This window comes from Hyperoodon ampullatus, assembly GCF_949752795.1.
Source record: "Hyperoodon ampullatus genome assembly, chromosome: 11".
Classification (NCBI taxonomy): domain Eukaryota; kingdom Metazoa; phylum Chordata; class Mammalia; order Artiodactyla; family Ziphiidae; genus Hyperoodon; species Hyperoodon ampullatus.
Window position 1 is genome coordinate 93,124,826 of NC_136924.1, and position 25,208 is coordinate 93,150,033.

The 25,208-nt window shown below is 43.4% G+C and overlaps 1 protein-coding gene across 1 annotated transcript in view; it reads right to left on the minus strand.

The window, feature by feature from the left end:
- Window positions 1-20,018: 20,018 nt before the first annotated feature.
- CREBL2 (cAMP responsive element binding protein like 2) overlaps window positions 20,019-25,208 on the minus strand; it is a gene marked incomplete at both ends in the record, with an annotated part of 53,909 nt that continues 48,719 nt past the window's right edge. The window contains 1 exon segment of the mRNA XM_079714980.1: window positions 20,019-20,098. Within this exon segment, the coding sequence (XP_079571106.1) occupies window positions 20,019-20,098 (80 nt within the window).

Consider the following 25,208-nt stretch of genomic DNA (forward strand, 5'->3'; position numbering starts at 1 on the left):
GTTTTGTAAATAAGTTAATTTTTGTCATATTTTATTTTATTTTTATTTTTTATTTTTTTGCGGTACGTGGGCCTCTCACTGTTGTGGCCTCTCCCGTTGCGGAGCACAGGCTCCGGACGTGCAGGCTCCAGACGCGCAGGCTCAGCGGCCATGGCTCACGGGCCCAGCCGCTCCACGGCATGTGGGATCTTCCCGGACCAGGGCACGAACCCATGTCCCCTGCATCGGCAGGCGGACTCTCAACCACTGCGCCACCAGGGAAGCCCTGTCATATTTTAGATTCCACATATAAGTGATATCATATGGTACTTGTCTTTCTCTTTCTGATTTACTTCACTTAGTGTGATAATCTCTAGGTCCATCCATGTTGCTGAAAATGTCATTATTTCATTCTTTTTTATGGCTAATATTCCATTTTATATACATATAAATATATACATATATATATATGTATATATATATATACATATATATATGTATATATATATATATACATACCACGTCTTCTTTATCCATTCATCTGTTGATGGACATTTAGGTTGTTTCCATATCTTGGCTATTGTGAGTAGTGCTGCTATGAACATAGGGGTGCATGTATCTTTTTGAATTATAGCTTTGTCTGTGTGTATGCCCAGGAGTGGGATTGCTGGATCATATAGCAACTCTATTTTTAGTTTTTTAAGGAACCTCCATACTGTTTTCCACAGTGGCTACACCAATTTACATTTCCAGCAACAGTGTAAGATAGTTCCCTTTTCTCCACACCCTCTCCAACATGTGTTATGTGTAGACTTTTTAATGAGGGCCATTCTGACTGCTGTGAGGTGGTACCTCATTGTAGTTTTGATTTGCATTTCTCTAATAATTAGCGATGATGAGCATCTTTTCATGTGCCTATTGGCCATCTTTATATCTTCTTTGGTGAAATGTCTATTTAGGTCTTCTGCCCATTTCTTGATTGGGCTGTTTGGTTTTTTGTTGTTATTGAGTTGTATGAACTGTTTGTACATTTTGGAAATTAAGCCCTTGTTGGTAGCATCATTTGCAAATATTTTCTCCCAATCCATAGGTTGTCTTTTTGTTTTGTTATGGTTTCCTTTGCTGTGCAAAAGCTTGTAAGTTTGATTAGGTTCCATTTGTTTATTTTTGCTTTTATTTCTATTGCCTTGGAAGACTGACCTAAGAAAACATTAGTACGATTTATGTCAGAGAACGTTTTGCCTATGTTCTCTTCTAGGAGTTTTATGGTATCAGGTCTTATATTTAAGTCTTTAAGTCATTTTGAGTTTACTTTTGTGTATGGTGTGAGGATGTGTTCTAACTTCACTGATTTACATGAGGCTGTCCAGCTTTACCAGCACCACTTGCTGAAGAGACTGTCTTTTCTCCTTTGTATATTCTTGCCTCCTTGTCAAAGATTAATTGCCCATAGGTGTGTGGGTTTATTTCTGGCCTCTGTATTCTGTTTCATTGATCTGTATGTCTGTTTTTGTGCCAATACTATACTTTTTGTTTACTGTAGCTTTGTAGTAGTGCCTGAAATCTGGGAGGGTTATGCTTCAAGCTTTGTTCTTTTTCCTCAGGATTGCTTTAGCAATTCTGCATTTTTTATGGTTCCATGTAAGTTTTAGGATTATTTGTTCTAATTCTGTGAAAAATATCATGGGTAACTTGATAGGGATCACATTAAATCTGCAGATGGCTTTAGGTAGTATGGCCATTCTAACAATATTAATTCTTCCAATCCAAGAGCATGAGATAGTAGATCAGATTTTTAATTTTGACAAAACTGCTTTCAGTTGGAATCAAATGCCCTCAAGGACGTATATGTCCAAGGAGAAAGCACATGTCCCAGGTTTAAAGGTTCTAAAGCAGCATTGTCTGATAGAAATACGAGAAACACATGCAATTTTAAGCTTTCTCATAGCTATATTTTTAAAAGGTAAAAAGAAACAGGTGAAATATTTCAACATATAATCAATATAAAAACTATTAATGAGATATTTACATTATTTTTTCATACGAAGTCTTTGAAATCTGCTGTGTATTTTACATTTACATCACATCTCAATTTGGATTGGTACATTGAAATGCTCAAGAGCCACACTTGGCTAGTGGCTACCATATTGGACAGCATAGCTCCAAAAGATGACTGTGATGTTGAGTACAAATGCCAGTGGAGGTTTAATTGTGTTAGTATTTTTTATTAGCCTGGTAACTTTTATGGTCCTAGGGTAACAAAACTGCATAGGCTTTCAGTGGTCTGCTCCTAAGCTTGTATTTTCTATAAGTCCTATTATTTTTCGTGCACCACTTTTTAAAAAAATACTTGTTTCTTCTGTACATATTTTCCTACCCTTCCTCCCAGCTAGAGGTAGTCATGTGACAAGGTTCTGAGCAATGAAATGTGAAGGGAAGCCTGTTAAATCATATGGGAAAGATGTTTCACCCTGATAAGAAGGGAGGCCACAAAGAAAAAGCATTTTTCTTTTTCTTCTCCCTCTGTCTCTTCCTGTCTGTTTGAACATTTCACATGAGAACATGACTTCTGGTGCTGTGGCAGCCATTCTGTGACTATGACAGAAGACTCTGGTACGTTGAAGATGGCAGAAAAGAAAGGCATCTTTCCTTACAGAGATGTAAATGCAACGAAGAAGCCAGCCAGGCAAAGATGGGGGTCGGAGGGAGGCAGGAGAGGAGTTCCCTAGCAGCAGGAAGAGTGCTTCAGCAGATACGTCCTTAATGGGCATTGCTTAATATTCACAATCAAAGTCACCCTTTCTTCTCCCATATGCCCCCACCCCCTTGCTAATGATTCCCTTCCATCTGACTGGAACATTCTTTCTTCAGGTGTGACAAGAGTGCTGGAATTACTCCCAACACTTGCAAGAGAGCAGAGCTAGAAGCAGGAGCACAGTTTTCTTGAAGTCCCTTGTTTATCATTAAGGATTCATGCACAAACACTGCAATTTGGCGATAACATGTTTAATACTTTAAAAAATGTTTAAAATTATCTATCTTGAAAAAAGTTCTATCACTCAGTTAATAAGTAAGATTATATTGTGTTGATTCAACCAATTTTGGGTAATTGGGAATGCATATAAGATTCACTGATCAGCAATTTCTTATCTTGGGGTCACAATAATTCAAGAACCCAGGTTTACATAAATATGTGGACACAAATGGCAGCAGTTTTTTTCACTGCTTTACAATGTCAGGGTAATTACAGGAGAGCATGCTCAGAATGCTGCTAAAGAAATGGTATGGATAACTTTTTTAGCTACTGATTGTGGAAATTCTGGAAGTCTATTTCCTGAGTCGTATAACAGACTGAATGGATAACCAATTCAGTAGTGAGTTTCTTTTACTCATCAAAGGATTTTTTTTTTCAGTGAACAAAGACGAAGTTTTATTTGACCACTTACCAGTGTTACACTAACATTTTCATCACATGTAAATGAACCAGTAGTCTCAAAGGATTCATAGTTCTATATCAACTCTTCATCCAATTCCCATTCTCTATTTCCATTAGAACCATCTCATCATGTGCAATAAAAGCATTCAGTTTCTTTTACAGTTGTTGATTGCCTTGACAAAGTAAGCAGTGTTTATGAGTCAGTCTTAATCACCTTAGTAGGCGAACAAAGAATCAATTCAGCTTATCTACGTTTCTTTTCCTTCAGGAAGAAAATGTCAATTCAGTCCTGGCTTAGAAAACTGGCTATCACCTTACTTCAACCAAACGAGTGTACCTCTAGATAACGGAGCAGGATTTTAAAGTTCCTTGTGACTTTGGTACAAATTGTTGCCTTAAAGGGTAAGTATCCAAATTGCTACATTTTCTAAATTTTACTATCATATCGAACATAATGAGAAAAACCCAGAGGCTGATTTTTTAAGGTGAAGGCTCTGTGAACCATGCTGGAAGTGTCCAGAGCCTTCAAAATCTGGCCCCATCTGCACACATGTCCATACTTTTCCTCTACTTAATTTCATGCTACCTAAAAATTTCACCTTCCTTTAGTAGAAAGTTTCTTCTATTACAAATTAGTCTTCAAATTCATCATTTAAAACCTAACAGAGTCCAACAAAATTTCCAAATTGTTAACATCTATGCTATTATCCAACTTAAGATAAACATCTAGGTTTAGCTGAATCTATCAGTTACTTAAGGCTGTTTTGAGCACATTAAAACGCATCACTGGAAATTCTTCCATAAGGATAGTTTTTAAAAATCAGCTTGCCTGCTTTTTCTGTTTTCAAACAGATCCAGTCATATCTATAACACAAAGTTTCACCAGATCTTCTCATTTTGTAAGTATCATAGCCTTCTAAGCCATCTGAAACTGATTCTGAAGGGAACTTAAAACCATTTTCAAAAATTTGCTTGTTGGTTTGTGCTTTTTCTGGCTATTGCTTCTAGAGTCATCTGTTTTTAGTTTCAAAATTTGCATGGCTCCCTTTTTGACTCCGCTTCGAGAGTCATTCTTTTTTTTTTTTTTTTTTTTTTAATAGTCATTCTTAACGATGCAGGTATTGCTCGAAATTTGAGCAAGATGGGCTTAGGATTAGTGTTATTTGCATCTTTTCCATTACAGGAGTCCATATTCTTAACAGGTACCTAAATACGACCTACGCTTTTGGGTTTAGTACTGTTGCTGCTTACCACTTCTTAGTTATGGTTAGAGTGGTGCTACCACCTTCATTACGTTCATAATGAAGTTCTTCCACTACAGATCTGAAAAGGCAACGATTTCTGAGTGATCAAGATTGGTTTTCATTACGGCTCGTATTTTCACTGGTTTCAGGTTTACACTTAACCTGTCCTGTTATTAACCTCCCACCCGTGTTCCCGGCTGAAAACGCGACTTTCATCATAAACTACACACCAAGACCTTAGACTCCGGACTCTGAAGTGGGTACCCAGCGGCCGCCCGAGGTAGTAAACAAAGCCCCGCGCAGGCGCAGTAGCAGCAGAAGGGGGAAACTTGGTGTTGTCAGCCAATGGGATTTTTCGTACAGTGAAAAGTGGAAAAACAACAACAAAAATCCCCACACCGCATTCTAAGGTGATAAACTGGTTGGCTTTTTTCCATTTTTTTTACAAACTTCTGGCTTTTGTTTCTGAAGAACTTGTGCGGCCTTCGGGGCCTCGTAGAGAAGCCCTTCCTCGGCCCCGGAGACCTGCCGCTGGCGTGTCGCCTACTTCTAGCCTCGTTTGTTCTCGCCGCGGAGTCTTGATCTTTTTTATTTGACGACAGCATTAATCCATCGGGGCTGGAGGAGGGTGGGGGCGTAAAAAGGCCTCAAAGTACCCCAAAAAACATTACGACGCTCCGGGCTGGCCCAAACATCGCGAGATCTGCCTGCGCGAACAGCGGACGCCCCCTCACTCTCCGGGCGTTTGCTCATGCGCTTGACTGATCATTTTTAGCGCGAAAACATTTAGAAACGTTTTGGCTGGTAATAGTCAACCAAATTTGACCCTCGAGAAAGGTCGGAGGTTAATTCACGTGGACGCGATGGATTCGAGCACACAACACTACATTCTTCGAGATTTTCCAGTCACAACTCCACATGCTTATACGGTCGTCACTCCTTTCCGCTGCTCTGTTTCGGCCGTGAACTCTGTGAGGAGGTTTCCGCGAGTCGAGTAGTAAAGGCGTGGGCGTGGGAGAGCCGTCCAGGCTTTAAACCAGAGTGGTAAGCTTTCTGTGTTTGGAAAGATAACCCTGGGAGCGACATAGAGGAATAAATCTGAGGGGCCAAGAAAGAAAACCTTGTGTTTTCTTTGTATTTTTTTTTCCGGAGACCAAGAGAGAATGTGAGTGTGAATAAGGTAGTGCAGTGGGAGGGAGAAGGTGGGAAAATTGAAGCGGTGCTTGAAGGCAGCACAGTGGAGAGGGGAAACTGGGAAAACAGAACTCTTGGCAGTAGAGCACGTCTTGCTTCAAATAGTGTGACCCTGTGCGTGTTGGTAAACAGAAAGGCAGAAATGCTCCACATTTAGTCCCTCGTGGGTAAGGTGGACATCGGGGAGTCCCTAAGTGAGTGGGACAAGGTGGATTCTAAAAGCCAGAGTCGTGAGCAAGGGCTGAGGTTGGGATGAGGAAGGACAGTTAGGGTAACGGGAGTCAGGAATTCTGCAAGTGTCTTGAGAGAACTGACCCATCTGACCTCTTTCTCTCTCAGGGTATGTGGGACACCTGCGCAAGCACTGGAGTTTGCCCTGCAGCGTCTGAAAGGTACCACCCGCAGTGTCCTCTCCCGGTGGGTCCCCTGGCCCCTCGAAGCATCCCTCAGGCGGAATGCAATGTGGATTGCATGGAGTGAAGCGGTGGAATTGAGCTACCAAGACACTGGCGCGTAACAAAAGTACCGACTTGTCGCCGCTGGCCTCCCAGGTCACTAGGTATGAGAGCCCCATATTTTTTTTTTTTTTTTTTTTTGCGGTACGCGGGCCTCTCACTGTTGTGGCCTCTCCCGTTACCGAGCACAGGCTCCGGACGCGCAGGCTCAGCGGCCATGGCTCACGGGCCCCGCCGCTCCGCGGCATGTGGGATCTTTCTGGACCGGGGCACGAACCCGTGTCCCCTGCATCGGCAGGCAGACTCTCAACCACTGCGCCACCAGGGAAGCCCAGAGAGCCCCATCTTGATGTTAGCAGGAGTCGTATGCAGCTTAGCCAGTATATTTTGATGCTCTGTGTACTGTCTGGAGTACAAGGCAGAGGAATGGTGGAATACATGGTTTTAGTAGACCAGCAAAGGAATGGCTTGTAGGTAAGCAATATAGCTTCATCTGTAAGAAAAACAGTATAGAAAGCCGCAGGGTTTAAGTTAGCAGTGAGGGAGAAGCATCCAGGTATCGGTCAATAGAGTGGAAGTACTTCCACTGGCCCAGTACTGATAAAGGCCCAGACCTAGTAGTTCCCTATCGAGAAGTTCTGCCTGGAGCACTTCACCTCATTTTGGCAGCCTAAAGTATAGCCTAGTAACTGGGCTGTATGTGTGGAGTTCATGGGAAAATGTTCCAGGAAAAAAATATATATATATCCATGGATGCAATAGACTAGGGTTTCTGCGCTGGAGCCTGTTTTTGGGGGGAGTGGGATTGTTACCGCAACGCAAGTCCTGTGTGCCCGACGCACAGTGAGGCCACACAATACCCAAATGCTGGAGTTTGGAACACAGAAATGTTTATTGCAGGGCCATGCAAGGAGATGGGTGGCTCACGCCTTAAAACACCCCAGACTCCCTGAAAGCCATCAGCGAAGCCCTTTTATAGGAAAGGCGAGGGAGGGGCGTCATTGGTTGGTGTCAGAGCTTGAGGTCAGGTCACGGTCAGGTCACGATATTCCTGTGAATCTCCACCAAAACAAATGGTACTCTCTGTTCCGACAAGAAAAGGGGAAGGTCCCAAGGCACGACTTTCGCCCTCCGAGGTCCAGGCCTGGCGGAGAGAAGGGAGGCGGTCACCCTAACCCCGGAGCGTCCGTCCAGCGCCCAGTCTGGCTCCTCCCACCAGCGCCCAGGCTGAAGAGGCAGATCTCAGACGGAGGCTCCCTCCGGGCCAGGTCCCCAGACCCTGCCCAGCTGTCATCGCTGAGGGAGCCAGGCGCCCGGGGCCCAGCTGGCCCTCAGGCTCCTCAGGCCGCGTAAACAGTGGGGGCCAGGTCTCCCAGACTGTGTGTGTCCCATGCAGACTGCCGCTGCCATTCGGTCGCCGAGGCGGGGATAGGAGAGAGGGTCACCGCAGCCTCAGGGCCTGGGCCCGGCCCGTGGGCGGTCCTGGCGAGGCTCTGGAGCCTCCCCTGCAGGGCACACCCCCAGCCTGTTCCCTGGGTCCCCCAGCTCGTCTGCCAGCCCGAGGCCGGGTGAGCTGGAGGGCGCCGGGGAGAAGGCTGGGATCGGCCTCCTACCTCACTCTCCAAGTGGAAGACCACCGCTCCGCCGACCGTGGGCTCAAAAACGCCCCTCAAACGGTGGCGCCTTGACAGTTGCTCGCTTGGGGGCGGGGCCCACGGCAGCGCCGACCAATGGCTGAAGGGGGCCCTCTGTGGTGCCGACCAATGGCTGAGCAAGACCTCTCGCTGAGGCTCCAACCCCCGGCATTAATGATCTCCCGGTAACCGTTGCCTGGTAACGGGGTGCGGGGTGAGGGCGGGCAGCAACGGCGGAGGGCTAAGGGCTGCGCCCTGCGGCGCTCCGTTCCAGGGTCGTCCAGCTGTACGAGGCGTGACCTCTTCAGGATGGCGTCACAGAAAGGGTTTGACCCTTGAGCATACCAGTCACTCTGTGTGCCCTCTCTGGGCCTCGGTTTCCCTGTGTGTCAAATAAGGACAATAGTGCCTACCTCATAGGATGACTGTAAAGAGGAAATGAGGTACACTTGAAAAGACTGCATGAGTTACTAGCGTAGAACTTGATATGTAGTGTACGATCAACAAATAAGAGTTTCTGCCTTGAGCCTCCCACCACATTTACGTGTGCCATCTCCTCACCAAAATGTGGGTGTTCTGTGTAGCATGGATGCATCCGTATTCAGAGAGCCTTAAGACAGAGTCTTCACCTTGCCTCCACAGTAGACTCAGCTGGGGAGCTTTAGAAAGTCCTAATGCCCAGGCTTCACCCTAGACCAATTCAATCAGAATCTCTGGGAGTGGAAACTGGGCATCAGTATTTTTTAAAGCTCTTCATTTTGCTGCTAAAATTGAGAACCACTGCTTTAAGCAGGAGGAGAAAAGAAGTTAGGCCTGTGGTTTAAGACCACTTGTCTGGATAGCTATATATTTGGAAAATTTCTAGAGGTATAAGGGCTAGAGCTTGAGATGGGCAGATGAGTAGGGCATAGTGAGCTCCATTCAGGAGAGAGGGCACTATGATAAGAAGGTGGTAAGCATCGTGATTTGGGAAAGGTCAGTGATGAGGCCATTAATACAGGCCCCAGGAATACACAGGATTTACTGTGGAGATGGAAGACTTTGAGCCTCCTAAGTTGGGCCTTTGATTAGCACAGGTGACACAATTCTGGCTGGTTAGCTCAGTTGGTTAGAGCGTGGTGCTAATTTAACAGCTTTGACACAGAAGGTGATGTCTTTATTGCTTTACCGCATTGTGGATCTTGGGCCATGAGCGTGGCGGACTGCAGTAGTGGGCTGTGGGGACCTTTTACAGTTGCTCCATTGGTTGGGGAGGGACATCGAGTCATCGTTGACCTGTATGTACGTGAGTGTTCTCCAGTGGAAAGGCCATTGATAAGGAAGCCTCTTCCCAGAGCCTCATAGGGTTGATGTGGCTGCTCTGACTACACAAGTGGTCCTGTCAGTACTAACAGGTGAGAAAGGTGAGGATCAAGTCTGTTTTGTAGACTTTCAGTGAGTAGAGAATCAGTTAGAATAGGAGGGACGGCGTGTCTGGGTCAAGAATTTGAGGTTCTAAGAGACAAGGTACTTTCTTTTAGGATGACTCTGGTTTCTAGAGATACAAGTAATTTAGAAGTTGAGACCACCATACTACTTCAGTCACTGATGCCAAGACCCAAACATAGCAGTAATGGCCAGGAGTATCTTCTGCCAAAAGGGGAGGGGGTAATCTGTCTTTCACTGGGTCCCTTTTCTTGAGAAGCACATTAGTTTAATCCCTAGCAAGAGCGTTGGTGAAATGGCCAAACATTGTTGCCTAGGTAAGAAGACAGGATTCAGAGACTCTGCAGGGGTCAGTAACTAGAGCTTATGGAAGTGGGTGGATGCAGAAGTGAGGAGTGGAATGGGATAGAAGGATAGGAGACTTGGGGTGAGGAGGGAGACCTATTGAAAGTTCGAAGCAGAAAAATCCCAAGTGCTGACAGTTTAGTTAAACGGTTATAAAAGTATGTCAGAACAGGAGTGCTTCCTGAGACCCTGTGACAAGAAATACCAGAGACAGACCGCTCTGTAGGACTCTGCAAGATGTAGGAGGCTGAGAACTGATTAGACTGCTCTTAAACTCTCGCCCATATCAGGGGCATAAAGGAGTCACGAGGAAGACTGGGAAAGGCTTCTGCAGAGGATATTTGAGTGGAGTTGTTGGAGTGCCAGTAGACAGAGAAACCAGGGAGAGAGGGACGTGGCTCCACTCTTTGCCTGAACGTCAGCTTTCCCGGGTACAGCAGCTGCAAACTGGCGGGAAGGGGAAAGCCTTAACTGTTAAGTCAGGGGGCAAATTTCGACCCTGATACTGGACTGGAAATTTTAATTACTAACTTTTCTTACCTAGAAATGACCATAAAAAGGAATGGGGCAGCTCAGGTTTTCATTCAGGGATGGGAGTACGAAGCACTACAGAGTGTTTTCACTGGGACAGTGGGAAATAAAAATTAAGTTGCTTTAAGTTAGTCCCTGAAACCATGCTTGTTCAGTGTGCTGGAACACTGTTGTTGAGAACCTACTTTGTTTTTGAGATCCTAGAGGTCTAAAGATGAATTAAATGACATTGCTCCCTATAGGAATCTATGAACACAATGCAATATAATGTATGCAATAAAGGAAGTAATATATGTGAAAATTAAAGAAGTACTGTAGTAAGAAAGAAGGTGGGAGTAACTTATTTTGGAGGGGGTGGGGCTAAGAGGAACCTAGAACCTCAGAGAAGATGAAAGGCAGCAGGGTTTGAGGTGGGAATAGGTGTTCCCCAGGTGGACACGGCAGAGGAAACTGCCTCAGGTCTAACCTGTGGGAGCGTGACACAGCATGGTGTCCATGTGGGAGAACTCAGGCAGTGTGAAGGGTATGCGTATTCAGGTGGGTGATTCAAACGGAGGTGATATGGAGGCCAAAGGTGTTGTGCCTGTTGGCAGGCTCACCAGTGGAGAGGTCATGGAATTTTAAAAACACATACACACACACGCGAAGATGCCAGTCATTTCCTCTGTCAATCACTTCCTCCCTCTCCTTGTCCTTCCCCTTTCTAAAATTTGCCAAATTTGTTAGAGAGTGTTGAGGGGTAGCACAGGAACTCTTCTCCATCCCAGTGCCTACAGCTGGTTGGATCCGCTCTATATCCGACTTAAGCTGAGTCAAACAGACTCTGCCTCCTGAGAGTTTAGATCAGAGCATTGAGAGCCTGGGTCATATGTTTTCTCCCCAGCTTTACTGAAATATGATTGACAAATAAAAATTGTGTATATTTAAAGTATATGATGTTTTGATATACATATACATTGTGAAACGATGACCACAATCAAGCTAACACCCCATCTCACATAGTGACCATTTTTGTATGTGGGGTGAGAACACTTGAAATCTCTCAGTAAATTTTGAGTATACAACTATTATTAACTATAGTCACCATGCTGTATGTATATTAGGTCTCCAGAACTTATTTATCTTATCATTGAAAGTTTGTACCCTTTGACCAGTATCTCCCCCATTTCCCGCAATCCCCCAGCCCTGGTAACCACCATTCTACTCTCTGTGACTGTGAATTCAACTTTTTTAGATTCCACATATAAGTGAGACCATGCAGTATCTGTCTCTCTGTGTCTGGCTTATTTCACTTAATATCATGTCCTCCAGGTTCATCCACCCTGTCACAAATGGCAGGATTTCCTTCTTTTTTAAGGCTGAATAATACTCCATTATGTGTGTGCATGCGTGTGAAGTGTATTTGTATATCCCATTTTCTTTATTCGTTCATCGGTCGACAGACACTTAGATTGTTTCCATATCTTGGCTATTGTGAATGATGCTTCGATGAACATGGGAATGCAGATATCTCTTCAAGACAGTGATTTTATTTCCTTTAGGTATATACCCAGAGGTTGGATTGCTAGATCATATGGTAGTTCTATTTTTAATTGAGACTGGGTCCTTTAAATAGGAGCATTGAACTTGTAAGGTCATGTAACTTTCAGAGCCAAGGCCACCATTTGGGGGCCAGTAATCAGAACCAGCTGATCGCAAAAGAGAAGCAGGTGGATGCAGCTAATTAAGAGAGAGAAAATAGGGGACAATTGGTCCCGTAGCCTGAGAGAGAAGGAGATGGAGTCAGTGTCTCTTGGCTCTGACAGCTTTCTGTCCCTTCCTGCAGTCCCATCTGTGGTCTAACTGCCACTTCCTGTTCTTGGGTTCCCTGCACTTCTTCTGAGTCTTTATAATAAATCCACCTCCACCTCAGTGGCTTTCTTTTTTCCCCTTAGACAGCACTCTGATGTGGCTAGTTGTGCTCTCCCCTTCCTCGTGTTCTTGGCCTAATGAAACCACATGCTTTCCACAAGAGGAACACACATACGCAGCATGGACACATATGTAACTCACTGCAGCTCGAATATGCCAAGAAAAGGTAGTTCTCATCATTGTTTTCTATAGTTTTCACCTGTGTGTAAGTTACCTGCATAACAAAATCCCCCCCCAAACTTAGCAACTTAATAATAAACATTATCTCCTAATTTCTGTCGGTCAGGAAGTTGGGAGCAGCTTAGCTGGGCAGTTCTGGCCTGGGGCCTCACAAAGTGAGGTCAAGATGTTGTCTGGACTGCAGTCGCTTGATAGGGCCAGAGGATCTGTTGCCAGGTGGCTCACTGCCCTGTTGCTAGTTGGTGCTGGTTGGTGAGAGGCCTCAGCTTTACCTGTGTGGGCCTCTTCACAAGATGGCTTTAGTGTCCCTACGACATGGGGGCTGAACAATCCAAGAGGCAGAGAGCCAGGCAGAAACTGTCCTTATGATAATCTCACCTCAGGCGTTACAGAGAATCACTCCTGCCACATTCTCTTCACTGGAAGCAGGTTATGAGTCTGGCCCATGTTCAAGGGAAGTAGTATTAGGTGTCACCATTTGAAGGGAGGCATATCAAAAATTTGTGGACATATTTTAAAACCATCACAACTGTTAGAGTACAGAGAAAAAGAACAGGCAAAGTGTCCAATTCAGTCTCAGGTATAGTTCAATTTCATTTCTTAAGTGGTTTCTTTAAATAGTATAAGTCTCCTTTGGGTAAAAATGTTTTCTCTTTCATAATGCCTCCCAAGGAGGTCCTGTCATCCTCTCTGAAGATAACATCCATGTGAATGGAGGGTGGGGAGGGGTAACATACACATCCTTGTGGAATTGCTGAGAGGGGGGTATCCCCGACTTCATTCTGGACCTAGAGTGTGCACTGGCAGGGTTCCGGCATGATGCCCCTTGCTGGCCTGAGCCCTGGGGAACCTGCCGGCCTGCGATGCTGAAGCCTGCAGCTGGTGAATTCATGGCCCATTTTTGGCTTCAGGCAAATCTCCACAGGGAGAATCGGCCTCCTCCCCTTGGGGACTCTGTTTCCCCTTGGCCCCGGCTGTGGAGTCCCCTCACCTGACCACACCAGGCCCCCAGCTGTTAGTTGAACATCCATGCTTCAAGGGAACAGGAAACACTTGGGATAGTTGACTGCTCTGTACGCCTGCGTACACTGTGAGAAACTTGCCATTGGCCCGAAAGGCCATGCAGAGTGCAGAGGATGAAGTATGAGGGGCCTAGGCAGTGGTCCCCAGAGGGCAGCAAAGGCAGAGAGCTCTTGCCCTGAGTGCCCCTCTCAGCATGGAGGTAACTTACTGTGGTACGCAGAGTCAGGACCCCTGAAGATATTCACCTAACACCCGGAACCTGTGACTGTGTTACCTTACAGGGCAAATGGGACTTTGTAGATGTGACTAAGTTAAGGGCCTTGAGAGGGGAGATTATCCTGGATTATCTGGGCAGGCCCAATCAAGTGACTTTCCAGTCTGAGGTCAGACAAAGGGAGATGTGACTGTGGAATAACGGTTAGAGAGATACAAGGTTGTTGGTTTTGAAGATGGAGTTAGGGGGCTATGAGCCAAGGAATGTGGGTGGCAAGGAAACAGATTCTCCCTCTGTAGCCTTCAGAAAAGAACACAGCCCTGCTGTCACCATAATCTTAGCCCAGTAAGACCCATGTTAGATTTCTGACCTATAGTACTGTAAGATAATAGATTTGTGTTGTTTTAAGCTACTGTTTGTGGTAATTTGAAACAGCCACAAGAGAAAATGAATACACTCATATCCGCCTTTGGTCTAGAAAGAGGTCAGGCCCAGTGACTGGCTGCTTTATTCTCCTCTATTTCTCTCTGAACCTGAGACCTAGAGGGAGAGACTCTTACTTTCCCTGTGACATGTCCTTGTCCACCACAGAGCAGAATTTATTACTTTTTAAATTTTCATTCAGACAACAGATTTGAAAGTAAGTAAACACCCATACACTCTTCACCCAGATATGCCAGTTAATGTTTTGCCGTATTTACTTTCCCTTTCTTATTATGTGCATACATATTTTTTGTTGTTGTTGAACCATTTGTGGGTAACTTGCATTCATCTCGACGCTTTATCCTTAATACTTCAGCATCTCCTAAGAATAAGGAAATCCACCTATTAACCACAATTCGTTTCTCACACCTAATAGAAATAATAATTCCATGACACCATCTAAAATCCAGTTCACAAGACAAATTTCCCCAATTTCCGCAAAATATTTTAGAGCTTTTTTATACCAACTCTCCCTCCCTCCCCAGTCAGCATCTCATCAAATTACATGCTTTGCAGTTGGTTTTCTTTAGTCTCTTTAATAATAGCTCACCCTTCTTATTTCACAACATTGACTTTCTGATAAGTCCAGACTAGTTCTCTTGTAGAATATTCTGTTTTCTCAGTTTGGTCGATTATTTTCTCATGATGTCTTTAATCTGTTTCTCCAACCCCTGCCTTTCCCCCCCCCCCGCAACTGAGCACTCTGTCTAGAAGTTTGATTAGATTCAGGTTAAATGCTTTTAGAAAGAATACTTCATTAGTAATGTTGGGTAGGTCACCTTGCTTTATGTTAGGCACTAATTTCAGGTTGTCCCACTGTTAGGTTAGTGATGCTAAATTTGGTCACTTGGTTAAGATGGTGAGCCCCTGCCAGTCTCACCCTTGAAAAAGTACACATTTCCCTTTGCAGTTTGTAAATAACGTACAAACAACCTGTTCCCAACAACTTTTCATCTCATAGTTTGAACACCTGATGTGGTCCTTGCCTGAATCAGTTATTTCACTGGGGCCTGTAAAGATGGTGTTCTAACTATTGTATTCTGCCTTTATTAGCTGTCATTCTTTTGTAAAAAGAGCTTTCCTTTTTTTTTTTTTTTTTTTAATGTGGTACGCAGGCCTCTCACTGTTGTGGCCTCCCCCATTGCGGAGCACAGGCTCCGGACGCGCAGGCTCAGCGGCCATGGCTCACGGGCCCAGCCGCTCCGCGGCATGTGGGATCCCCCCGGACCAGGGCACGAACCTGTGTCCCCTGCATTGGCAGGCAGACTCTCAACCACTGCACCACCAGGGAAGCCCAAGAGCTTTCTTTTAAGAGAACTGTTGTGATGACTCTCTCAGTGGACAATTGGATAGTGGTTTGCTTTCAGTTTTGTTTAAAGCAATTGGAAAGTTCTTATTTCTTAAAAGGATGCGTTAACTCAATTATTGAGTTCACTAATATCTCAAAAGCATCCTCAATATTTCCAGTTGTTTCTTTGCTTGTTTCCCAGGGCTTTTTAAAATCCAGGCAGTTCACCATTGTAGGATTTGAGGTAGAGGTGGGTGAGAGGTTCACCAATCTATGGTAAAAGGGAAGAAAAACTACTAGATGGGAACCAAGAACCAGCATGGCATCTTGACTGCACCAGTTCTCAGGAAAGTCAGCTTGTGGAAGTTGAGAATCTAAAAATTCCATTAGAACTGCCTGCAGGCTCTGGGACCCCTTGGAAAGTTTTTGCCTGCCCCAGTGTGAAGGCCTGCTCTATGGTACCAAACAGTCCGAGCAAAGTCTTCCATATTTGGTTGATGACAAATAAAGGAATTTTGAGAATGGCTTTCAAAACGGTAGCTTGGATTTCAAGCCTATTGTCTTGCTGTACGCTCCTGTTTTGAATTTCAGAAGCTGAATATTATTTCCTTCTTTCTTTCCATTACTTTTATAATTTCTGAACAGTGCCACACTCCCTATCCCCAAGGCAAATCGATTCCCCAGGCAGGCAGAGGGGAAAAGAATCACATAAATTATTTTCAAAATATTACCCTAGCTACACAGTATTATGTGATTTTTATGGGTTTGGATAGAAGACAGCTGTCTGTTTTCTTCCAAATGGCCGGGAATAAGTTTGGTGATTATAAATTTAATATTTTTAACAGAATTAGTATATTACATAACATGTTTTGTATCCATCCTTAATAATATTTCAGATTATGATTCCTTATAAAATCGTTTTTATTATTTTATCACTAAGCTGTGATGTACACATGCAATCATCCTAAAAAGAATGAATAATTTGGTCTTTTTTTTTTGTATCTCAAATGATTTAAAGAAATCTTTTTGATTTCTTCTGTCAGAGGCCCATAGTAATGGATCACATCAGTCACATTAAATTGACAAATTATTTTGATCGAGTCCATTATCCATGATACAGATTCGTATCATATAATATGCCTTCTCTGGAGTCATATTAAATACTCCCCAATCCTAGCTCCCACACTAACTAGTGGTGTGGTTTTGGGCACGTTACTTATCTTCTCTAAGTTTCCTCGTCTGTAAAACAGGAATGTTAATAACAGTACCTGTTTCATGGTTTGATAGGAGGATTAAATGACATCATGTACTAAATACCTGGTGCATGATAAATATTAGCCGGTTTTGTTGTTGTTGTTGCTGTTATTATTCACTAAAAGAAGAGAGGTGAGATCTAAGTAACCATCTGGCTGGCTCTCTAAAAATTTCTTCAAACACATATCCAGCTTTCCTGATAAATGAATTTTCTGAAAGTGGCAAATATTAGAATGAACAGAGTTGAATTTCTCTGTGAGTCTTACATAGAAAAACTAGAATTAACTTGATTCTTATCCCAAAATAAAAGACGTAAGCGTGTCTTAAGCTGTGGATGTTGGACCAGGAAGGCGCTTCAGTTTCCTGAAATTATACTCCAACTCCTGTATGCTACCTCTTTTCTTACAGAGTTTGCATTATTGCACATTGAAAGTCAGCATTTCTGTCCCTCAAAATAAATATTCAGAATTGCCATGCTTAGGATTCTGAGTTAGAAACAGTCAGCTATATGCATGCCTAATGAGACAAGTGTATAGCTAGCTTAAGTTCCTGACTTGGGATAGTCCAAAGGCTATCCAAGGGATTGACCTTATTATTCAAATTTATTTTTATTCAAAATAATCCAGCAAGGCACGTTAAACCATATTTATCTTTTCTGCTGTAAAGTTGTAAAGCATTCACAAATTGTTCCTGGTTCAGGTGTGGTTCTAAAGTACCTCCCTAAAATTAAGACTGTTAGATAAATGGCCTCATAAAAGTCAGAAGCCTCAGCCTGAGAAGAAATACGTTTCCTGTGTTCTTCCCTATGCTGTGATGGCATACCACAGTCATTCTGTGAAGCTGGCATTTTCATTTAGTTGCACCTAAATAGATTTTTAAGGAAAGAAGCAGTGGAGGATGGAGGGAGTTACCACTGCAGTGTCCATACTAATTCCTAGAATCCTTTCAAGATTTAGGGTCAACAACAATTCAGTAAAGAAAGGGCCCATTAGGTAAATTTGACTCTGCAAATGCTAATTGAAAGTCCTCCTCTGCAATTCAGTCCTGTTCCCTCTTCCTTTCTTTAGTCAGCAGGGTCCCATGGTGACTGGTTCTGAACGAAATCATCCCCTTCAACAGTTACCATGGCAACCGGGACGTCAGTGAAGCAGGAAAGACCCTGCACAAAACTGCTCCTGCCGGGCTCCCTCTCTGAGTTGGAGGACTCAGCCCTGCCTGAGGCCTAGGGATGGGACTAAAGACATCTGGACGTGCACACTCAAGAAGTCTTACGTTTGTCTGTCGTTGTGCCTGTGAGCGTAGATAGATGGGCATATGGTAAACTGTGTAGTGAGAATTTCCCCTCCCCCCCAAAACATGGAGCATGTTTAAAGGGTGGGGATGGGTGGTGGGATGGGGCCTGGGAGATAGACATGGGATAGTCTTTTTAGGTTTAATGATATGTAAAAATTATATTTGTGTTTATAAGGTTACAGTAAGTTGACAGTAGGAGGGAGGTTGGAGCCTTACATATATAAAGCCTGATGTATATTTAGACACAAGACCTCAGGGGAAATATTTTTAAAATATTTTTATTTACCTGAGAGTAAAATAGACAAATGGCTTTAAGGAGCTCTGAAGGGGGTGTAATGCTGTCCGTGGTGCTGAACACTTGTTTGTCTCAGATGTGCCAAAGGGGTTCCGGAGGGAGGTTAGGGAACACCTTGCCATGTTAGGGTACTGATGATAAGAAAGAAAGAGGCGGCCTGGGGAGAAAACATTCTTTCCTTCCCTTCCAAGCAATTCTGAATGCCCAGGAAAAATGTTCAGATGAAAAATAAAACAAAAAAGAAAGTGGAGAAGGCTGGAGGTTTGGATGGTGGAATCTTCCCCTTTTCATGTGGAGATTTTTGGTCCGAGCCAATCAGGTCGGAGATTTCTGCTGCTGTGCTCCTGAAAGGAAAAGTGGGGGAAGGGAGAGAGAAGCCGGCCACATTCTCCCCTGGAGCCACATGATCCATTTCCCATGTGACACATTCCAGAGCCCTGGAAAGGAGAAGGGAGGGGTACCAAGAGAGTGGGGCTGGGGGCGGGAAGATGGTTTAACAGTCAGCCCTGCACAGCGTCATCTTGTCTTCCTACCAGGAAGCAGGCTCTGAGCCAAGGGGAAGGCAGAGGACAGACATGGATGTGTTCCCAAGCTTCCCTGGTGGTTTATGGCATTCTCCAAACTCCTCTGCAAGAGCTGTTCCTGACCAAGAAGACCCAAGGAGACCGTCTCTGAAATAAAGTCCGGATGGAGGTATGTGCTAGAGATCCCGCGGTTTCGTGGCTGAAATTTGGCTCAGAGGACATAATACCTTCTGTTTTCCAGACAATTTGGAGATTTAGTCCCGGCTTAGACGCTGGTTCGGGGCTTTAGATTTGTCACAGGTCCAGAAAAGATGCCTAGGTAGTTCTGTAAAATGAACAATTCACCACAGTCACTGCCTATTGAAGAAAAATGAGATGGAAATTATATATAGTGATAATTAATAAAACAAAGCACTCATTGCCGAAAAGGATATTTTTCATTGAATCCTGGAAAGAGGGAAAAAGATAATATGACTGGCACCAGCCAGATTTCATTGTCACTGCAATAAAATCCTGTTTCATCCTTTTTCAGCTGCTTATTCTGTGCCCGTGTTCCCCGAGGTTATTGGCAGTGGCTTAGGGAGCCTGAGTGGGCTGGCGTGCTGTTTCTTTGTGCTGTGTGATCGTCTTCCTTCTGATGTTCCTGATACCAGGAGTGCTTATGATTGTTTCCAGCTCTCTTAGGGACAGTAGACTGTCACCAAATTCCATATCTTTCAGAATAGCTACCAAGAAGGCTTCCAGGAAGTTCTCAAAGGAATCTTCCAAAGTTACAGGCTAAAAGAACCTGCCATGCACATTTCAAATCTTGATATCTTTGACTATTTCTATCCAGCACAAAGAGACGAGCTAGCAGATTTACATTTTATTTTGTCTTTATTTAACGAATACTTGTAAAGTTCTTGTTATGTGTAAAGCATCATTCTAAGCACAATCAGTTATTTAATCCTTATATAACCCTCTGGGGGAGTTATTATTAGTACCCACATTTTGGAGACGAAGAAACTAAGGCACAGAGAAGTTAGGGAATTTTCCCAAGGCCACACAGCTAGCAAATAGGAGAAACAGGGTTTGGACCCAAGAAACTTGACCCTAGAGTCCATGATCTTAACCACTGAACTATGCTGCTTCCCTGCTCCTGTTATTTCAAATGATGTCAACAGTTGATTTGGCTACAAATTTTGTTCAGCTGATGCTACTAGAACATTGAATCAGCTTTCCTGGCTAAAACAGACCCCCAGTGAAATCTATAGTAATCTTGAATTATCCCAGTAGTCACATTCTGTACCCCCAAATAACCCAGTAAGTAATTACCTGTTCTTCTCTTCCCCTTGTACTGTATAGATATCTGGTAGTAAAACACTGTATTGCAGTGGTGACCAAATGATGTCTAAAGGAAAAAGAGAAATCTAAAATTACATCATGGTTCTTTTTTTTTTTTTAATCAAACCTAGAAACATTCTTCCATCCTCAGGACCTAGTAATAAGACCAGCCTAAGCATATTAACACTACTTACCTGGTTTTCAAAATAAAATAAATAGATTAAAAACTTCTGAAATTATAAACACAAACTATGTTATCAAACTGACTAGATTTATTGCTTTAAAATACTATTATCATACTTTAAAATAGGGAACAGATTTCTCCCTTTTTGCAAATTAATTTAGGTTTTTAAGGGGAAAAGAGGAATTTTTTTTAACTTCTGGAAATACCTGAAATATAAGGGTTACCTCCTTTTGGTCTGTGTAGTTTCCCTTTTGACCCTTGACAAGAAAAGATGACTGATCTCATTCTTATATGCTGTGGGAAAACTTAGAGAAGTTACTAGGTCAGAGATACAAAGAGGAAGAAAAGGGGGGTAGGAATCCAAAATTTGGAAATTCCTCACTCTATGAAGTGTTTCCTTCACGGTTTCAGTTGAAGAATACTTTGAGAGGAAGGAGTCCCCTTGACACCTTAAACTTTATTGAACTTTAGTTCTTAGATTTGATCCCTGCTGAAATCAGCATTTCCCTGGAACAGGTACACTTAACGCTAGCTACTGTAGTCATCCGAAGTCAGCTTCTGGACAGAAGGGACCATCTCCTTCCATCTCTGGATTTCTAGCACTTAGCACCCAGCCCGTTTATGGTATCATCTCAGTGTACCCTTGTGAATGAAGAATGGGAAGACTGAAGACTGACAGCATTCTGGGGGCCCGTGCCTAGTTTGTTTTGCACGCTTTTATGGGGAGGATAGTGAGGAGGTAAACGTGTACTAGGAGAGAACTTGGCAACAGTCACTATTATGTCTGAAATGTACATATGCTAGTCAGACAGACCCTGGAGCAATAGCAGACTAGAGTTCCAGAAGGATCCATAAATTATTTCCTGGGTATTACCAATCCCCCTGACATTTTATTTATATTTAGAATGAAGTTCTCCTGATATTTTTATTTACATCTAGATGGGGGCACCCTAAATACTCTCATTTTCCTCTGCTGTTTTGCCTGACACCGTCTCCCCGTGTTGAAATAGTTCATCTTGGGTTGAGAGTGAATGTCGTGAGAAGGTCAGTTCCTGCCCCAGGCGATCCTGCCCTCATCAGCTGTGCCTCCCAGTCGCTAGAACACTGCACCAAGAGCCCACCCGGTAGGACTACAAGACTCCTCCCTGGAGAACCATGGGGTCTTCAGAGTCAGAGTGGGTTGAGCCAGACTGCCTTTTCCACACCGTGGCAGTTAGGACCTGAGTACGAAGGATTGTCTCAGGGCATCTTGAAAGGTTGCTTTGGATTTGAATTTAAGTTAGCAGGCTAACCTGGCTTAAAATAGTCACCCCTGCTGATAATATACACAAATATAACCTAGTCTATTCTTTTTCCATCTGATTAAGTCATTAAGGAGCATTAAGAGTGGGGTTTGTGGTTACGGTTTGGGTCCTTGAATCCTGTCTACTCATCCTCCTGGTCTTCAGTGTGACCTGGAGAGAATGAGGGGTGGAAAAGAAACGGCCCTGCTGGAAGCACAGTACAGCCAGGCCAGTGCTGCCTGCCCACCGCACGCTTGCCGGCCTTCTCAGATGAGCCAGGCTAGTGCACACAAGAGGCTTAGATCTGGAAGCCTCTCTGGGCTTCCTACTCATCCCTCTCAAAACTGAAAGGGGGCAGTGCTCTCTACCAGCTGAACAGGAGAAGATAGAATGGAGAGAAAGTGGAGCGGTTCCTCTGGAGGAGAGGCCTTGCCAAGAATGCTTTCAGCTTGGAGGCTAGGGATGAAAGAAGAAACAAGAACAAAGACAATGAACATGTCCCTCAGTGGGCATGTGAAAGTGATGCCTGGGTCCTGCTTTTCACTCTTAGTAACTTCCCGCTGCCAGTAAGCCCTGCCTGCTGAATTATCAGGTCCTTTCCTAGGATGTATATGTGGGGAGGTGGAAAGAATAGAGAGAAGGACCAAAGTGTGGATGCAGTTTCTCCTCTGAACCCAGGCAAACAGTGGGTGAGATGGGAGGTGGCTTCTCCAAGAGGACAGTTTAAAAAGCAAGAGGGGAGTTACCATCATGACTATATTTCCCTGTTTATAGAGTCACTTTTCCTGGGCCAAACTTTGAAAGCACCCGTCTCTTGGAGCCTGTCATTCAGCATATTTCCAAGGCACTGGATGTCTGTCATGTTTAATCCTGATGGAAGCTCTCTGATATGCATTGTTAGCCCCAGTTTCTGATCAGGAAACTGAAGCTCAGAGTAACTAATCTGCCCGAAGTCACACACAACAAATAAAGCCAGGATCTGAATCCAGGTCTTTCTGATTCTGTGCTCTTTCTACTATGTCACAAAGTAAAGTTCTTTCCTCTACATTCTTTAAAAAAACAATGTTTTTGGATATTAGGGTAATACAAATACAGTTCTAGAAAATTTGGAAAATATAAAGAAATATAAAAGTGTAATGAACATAAAAACCAGTCATGGTCTGGCCACCTAGAAACAACTTATTTTAAAATTTTGGTGTTTTTCCTCTCAGTCTTTTTCGATGCATATAATGGTAATGAAAGTACACATTTGTTAAACACTAGCTTTTTTCCAGACATTGTTCTTAGCTCCTGTCTGTGTCATTTATTTTATTCTCACAACAAATCAAGAAGGTGGACACTGTTTTTATCCTAATTTTACTGGTAAAGACACTCAATAAACACATAGATGTTTAGTAACTTATATAGGTAACAGGTGATTTGAAACCCAGGCAGGTTGGCTTGAGAGCAGGGTTTCTCAATCTCAGCACTATTGGCCTCTTGGATCGGATAATTCTCTGTTGGGGGGTGGGGGGAAGCTGTCCTCTTCATTGTGGAATGTTTAGCAGCATCCCTGGCCTCTACCAGATGTCAACACTTTCCTCCCCGAGTTGTGACAACCAAGAATGTCTCCTGATATTGCCAGATGCCCCCTGGGAGGCAAAATGACCTCTGAACCACTAGTCTAAGAGCCCGTGCTGTCAACCACGCATCATGGTCGAGATAACATAGCCTCTTCACATTTTAAATACGTTCAGAGTTATTTTCTTCTACATCTAAAGAAGGGAATACACCTTTGAATTTGGAGGCAGGCTATGAAGACTCCCTGGGATGTCAGTGGCTTTAAAGAGCATAGGTAGGAAATTAATTATTTCCAGGGAAATGCTAGACTTTTGTAACAGGTTTGTCATATCCCACCATTGCCCAGTGTGGAGAATAGCCATGTTTCTCTCTCTTATTACCTTTTCCGTGGTTCTATGTGTCAGGCACCCTTACCCTTCAAGAATTCAGATTTCAGTTCTATACTTACGGTATAGCAGGGCAGTGCTTATCAACCAAAGTGTCAAAATATGTCCCAAACAAAAAATGTCTATTGCAAATAATTTCTAGCTTTTAAAATACCAAAGTTTGCTGGTGGTTCATTTTTTTAAAAACTAATTAGAATAAATGTAAGGATATCTACATAATTATTTTCTTTTCAACGTGACTTCTTAGGTTGAAGATTGTAGGCTGCGCTCTTGGTGTTACATGTAATTCTGGATGTGTCTGTAGGAGTGTATCACATGTATGGACACATTTGTCACATCTGCCTCTGAAGAAGAGGTTGAAAATTGCTGGTGTTGGTGATTTTGGTCAATCATTGCTGATATGCAGAGAGGATTAAAATAAGAAGCACTGAGAAGTGATAGCAGTAGCATTTTAACTTATAAAATGTCTAAAAATATATGGCACTAAAAAATATATTAACCATGTGAAACATATGCAAATACATGTTCAGCCATATTTTCAGTCACATCTGACCACATATATAGTTGCATAATTTGTCCATGAAAAATACATGTTACTGCAAATTCAAATCTAACTTCTGCTCCATGAACCTGAAGGTTGCTTTCTTGGAAAACCCTGATTGAAGACAGTGGTGCAGATCAAAATTTCCCCAGAGTGTTGATGTGAACTTGATGTGAGACAATGTAAATGCTTCTGAAAAACGGAAGTCCTTAGTAACTCCCTGTTCGGTGCTTACACCCGGTTCTTAACGAATCCTTCACCTTCTTTTCAAATAGCTATAAATCATATCTACTGTACAGCTCTTTGCTTTGAGTGTAATGAGTCTGGTCTTTGCCCACCCCGTGTCCTATTTCAGTCGTACAACTAAAGATGTTGATACTGAAATCAGAGATTAGACATAAAACTGAACATCTCCCTCCCAAACTTGGACCCAGTGAGCACACGGCAACTATTCAAAAAATGTTTGTTGTAATAAATTAAATTGAATTTGGCGAGGTGCAAATTCTGGGGCCAAATTGTTTTCTTCAAAATTTGAAAGATCCCTTACGAGGAGGACAGGTGTGGAAAGTCGGTCGAGGACAGTCAGGGGTTCTAGCAAGTGTTTCTCCCTGCTGAGAAGTTTGGTGTTACATGGGATGGGAAGCAAACACAGGTGGCAGGTCTTCTTAGACCAGACCGCTTCTTGCAAGGAATCTTCGGTAAGACATTACTGGCACATCCAGGATAATTAGTGAGGAGGGCTTGGCTGGCCCCTCTGTACAATTCAGCTCTCCTTTGGAGACCCAGACTACCAGGCTTGGACAGCAGAGGCTCAAGAACTGGGCCCCAGCAGCCCTACACAGCTTCCCTGTCCTCCCATCACAGTGCACTTTCAGGATGCACTCTCCGCCAGGTGAAAGCGGTGGATTATAAGTTAAATGCAAGTGTGTTGCTCGTCACAATGTCTACCTATCAGTTGTAGTTCAGAGAGCAAAAATGATCCTAGAAATCATCTAGACCAACTCATTCATGTTGTAGATATGGAAATAGAGATTCAGGGAGATTAATTTACGTAAGGTCCTTACACCGATGTAAAAATAAGACCTGGGCCTCTTGACTTGCTGTTCAGTGCTTATAATCATAATTATAACTTAGGTTTCTTAGTCTCCAGTCTAACATTTAAGGTGAAGTAGAAAGTACTACATTCTTTAAGCTTTTGGGGGTTTCTAATATTCTAGATGATG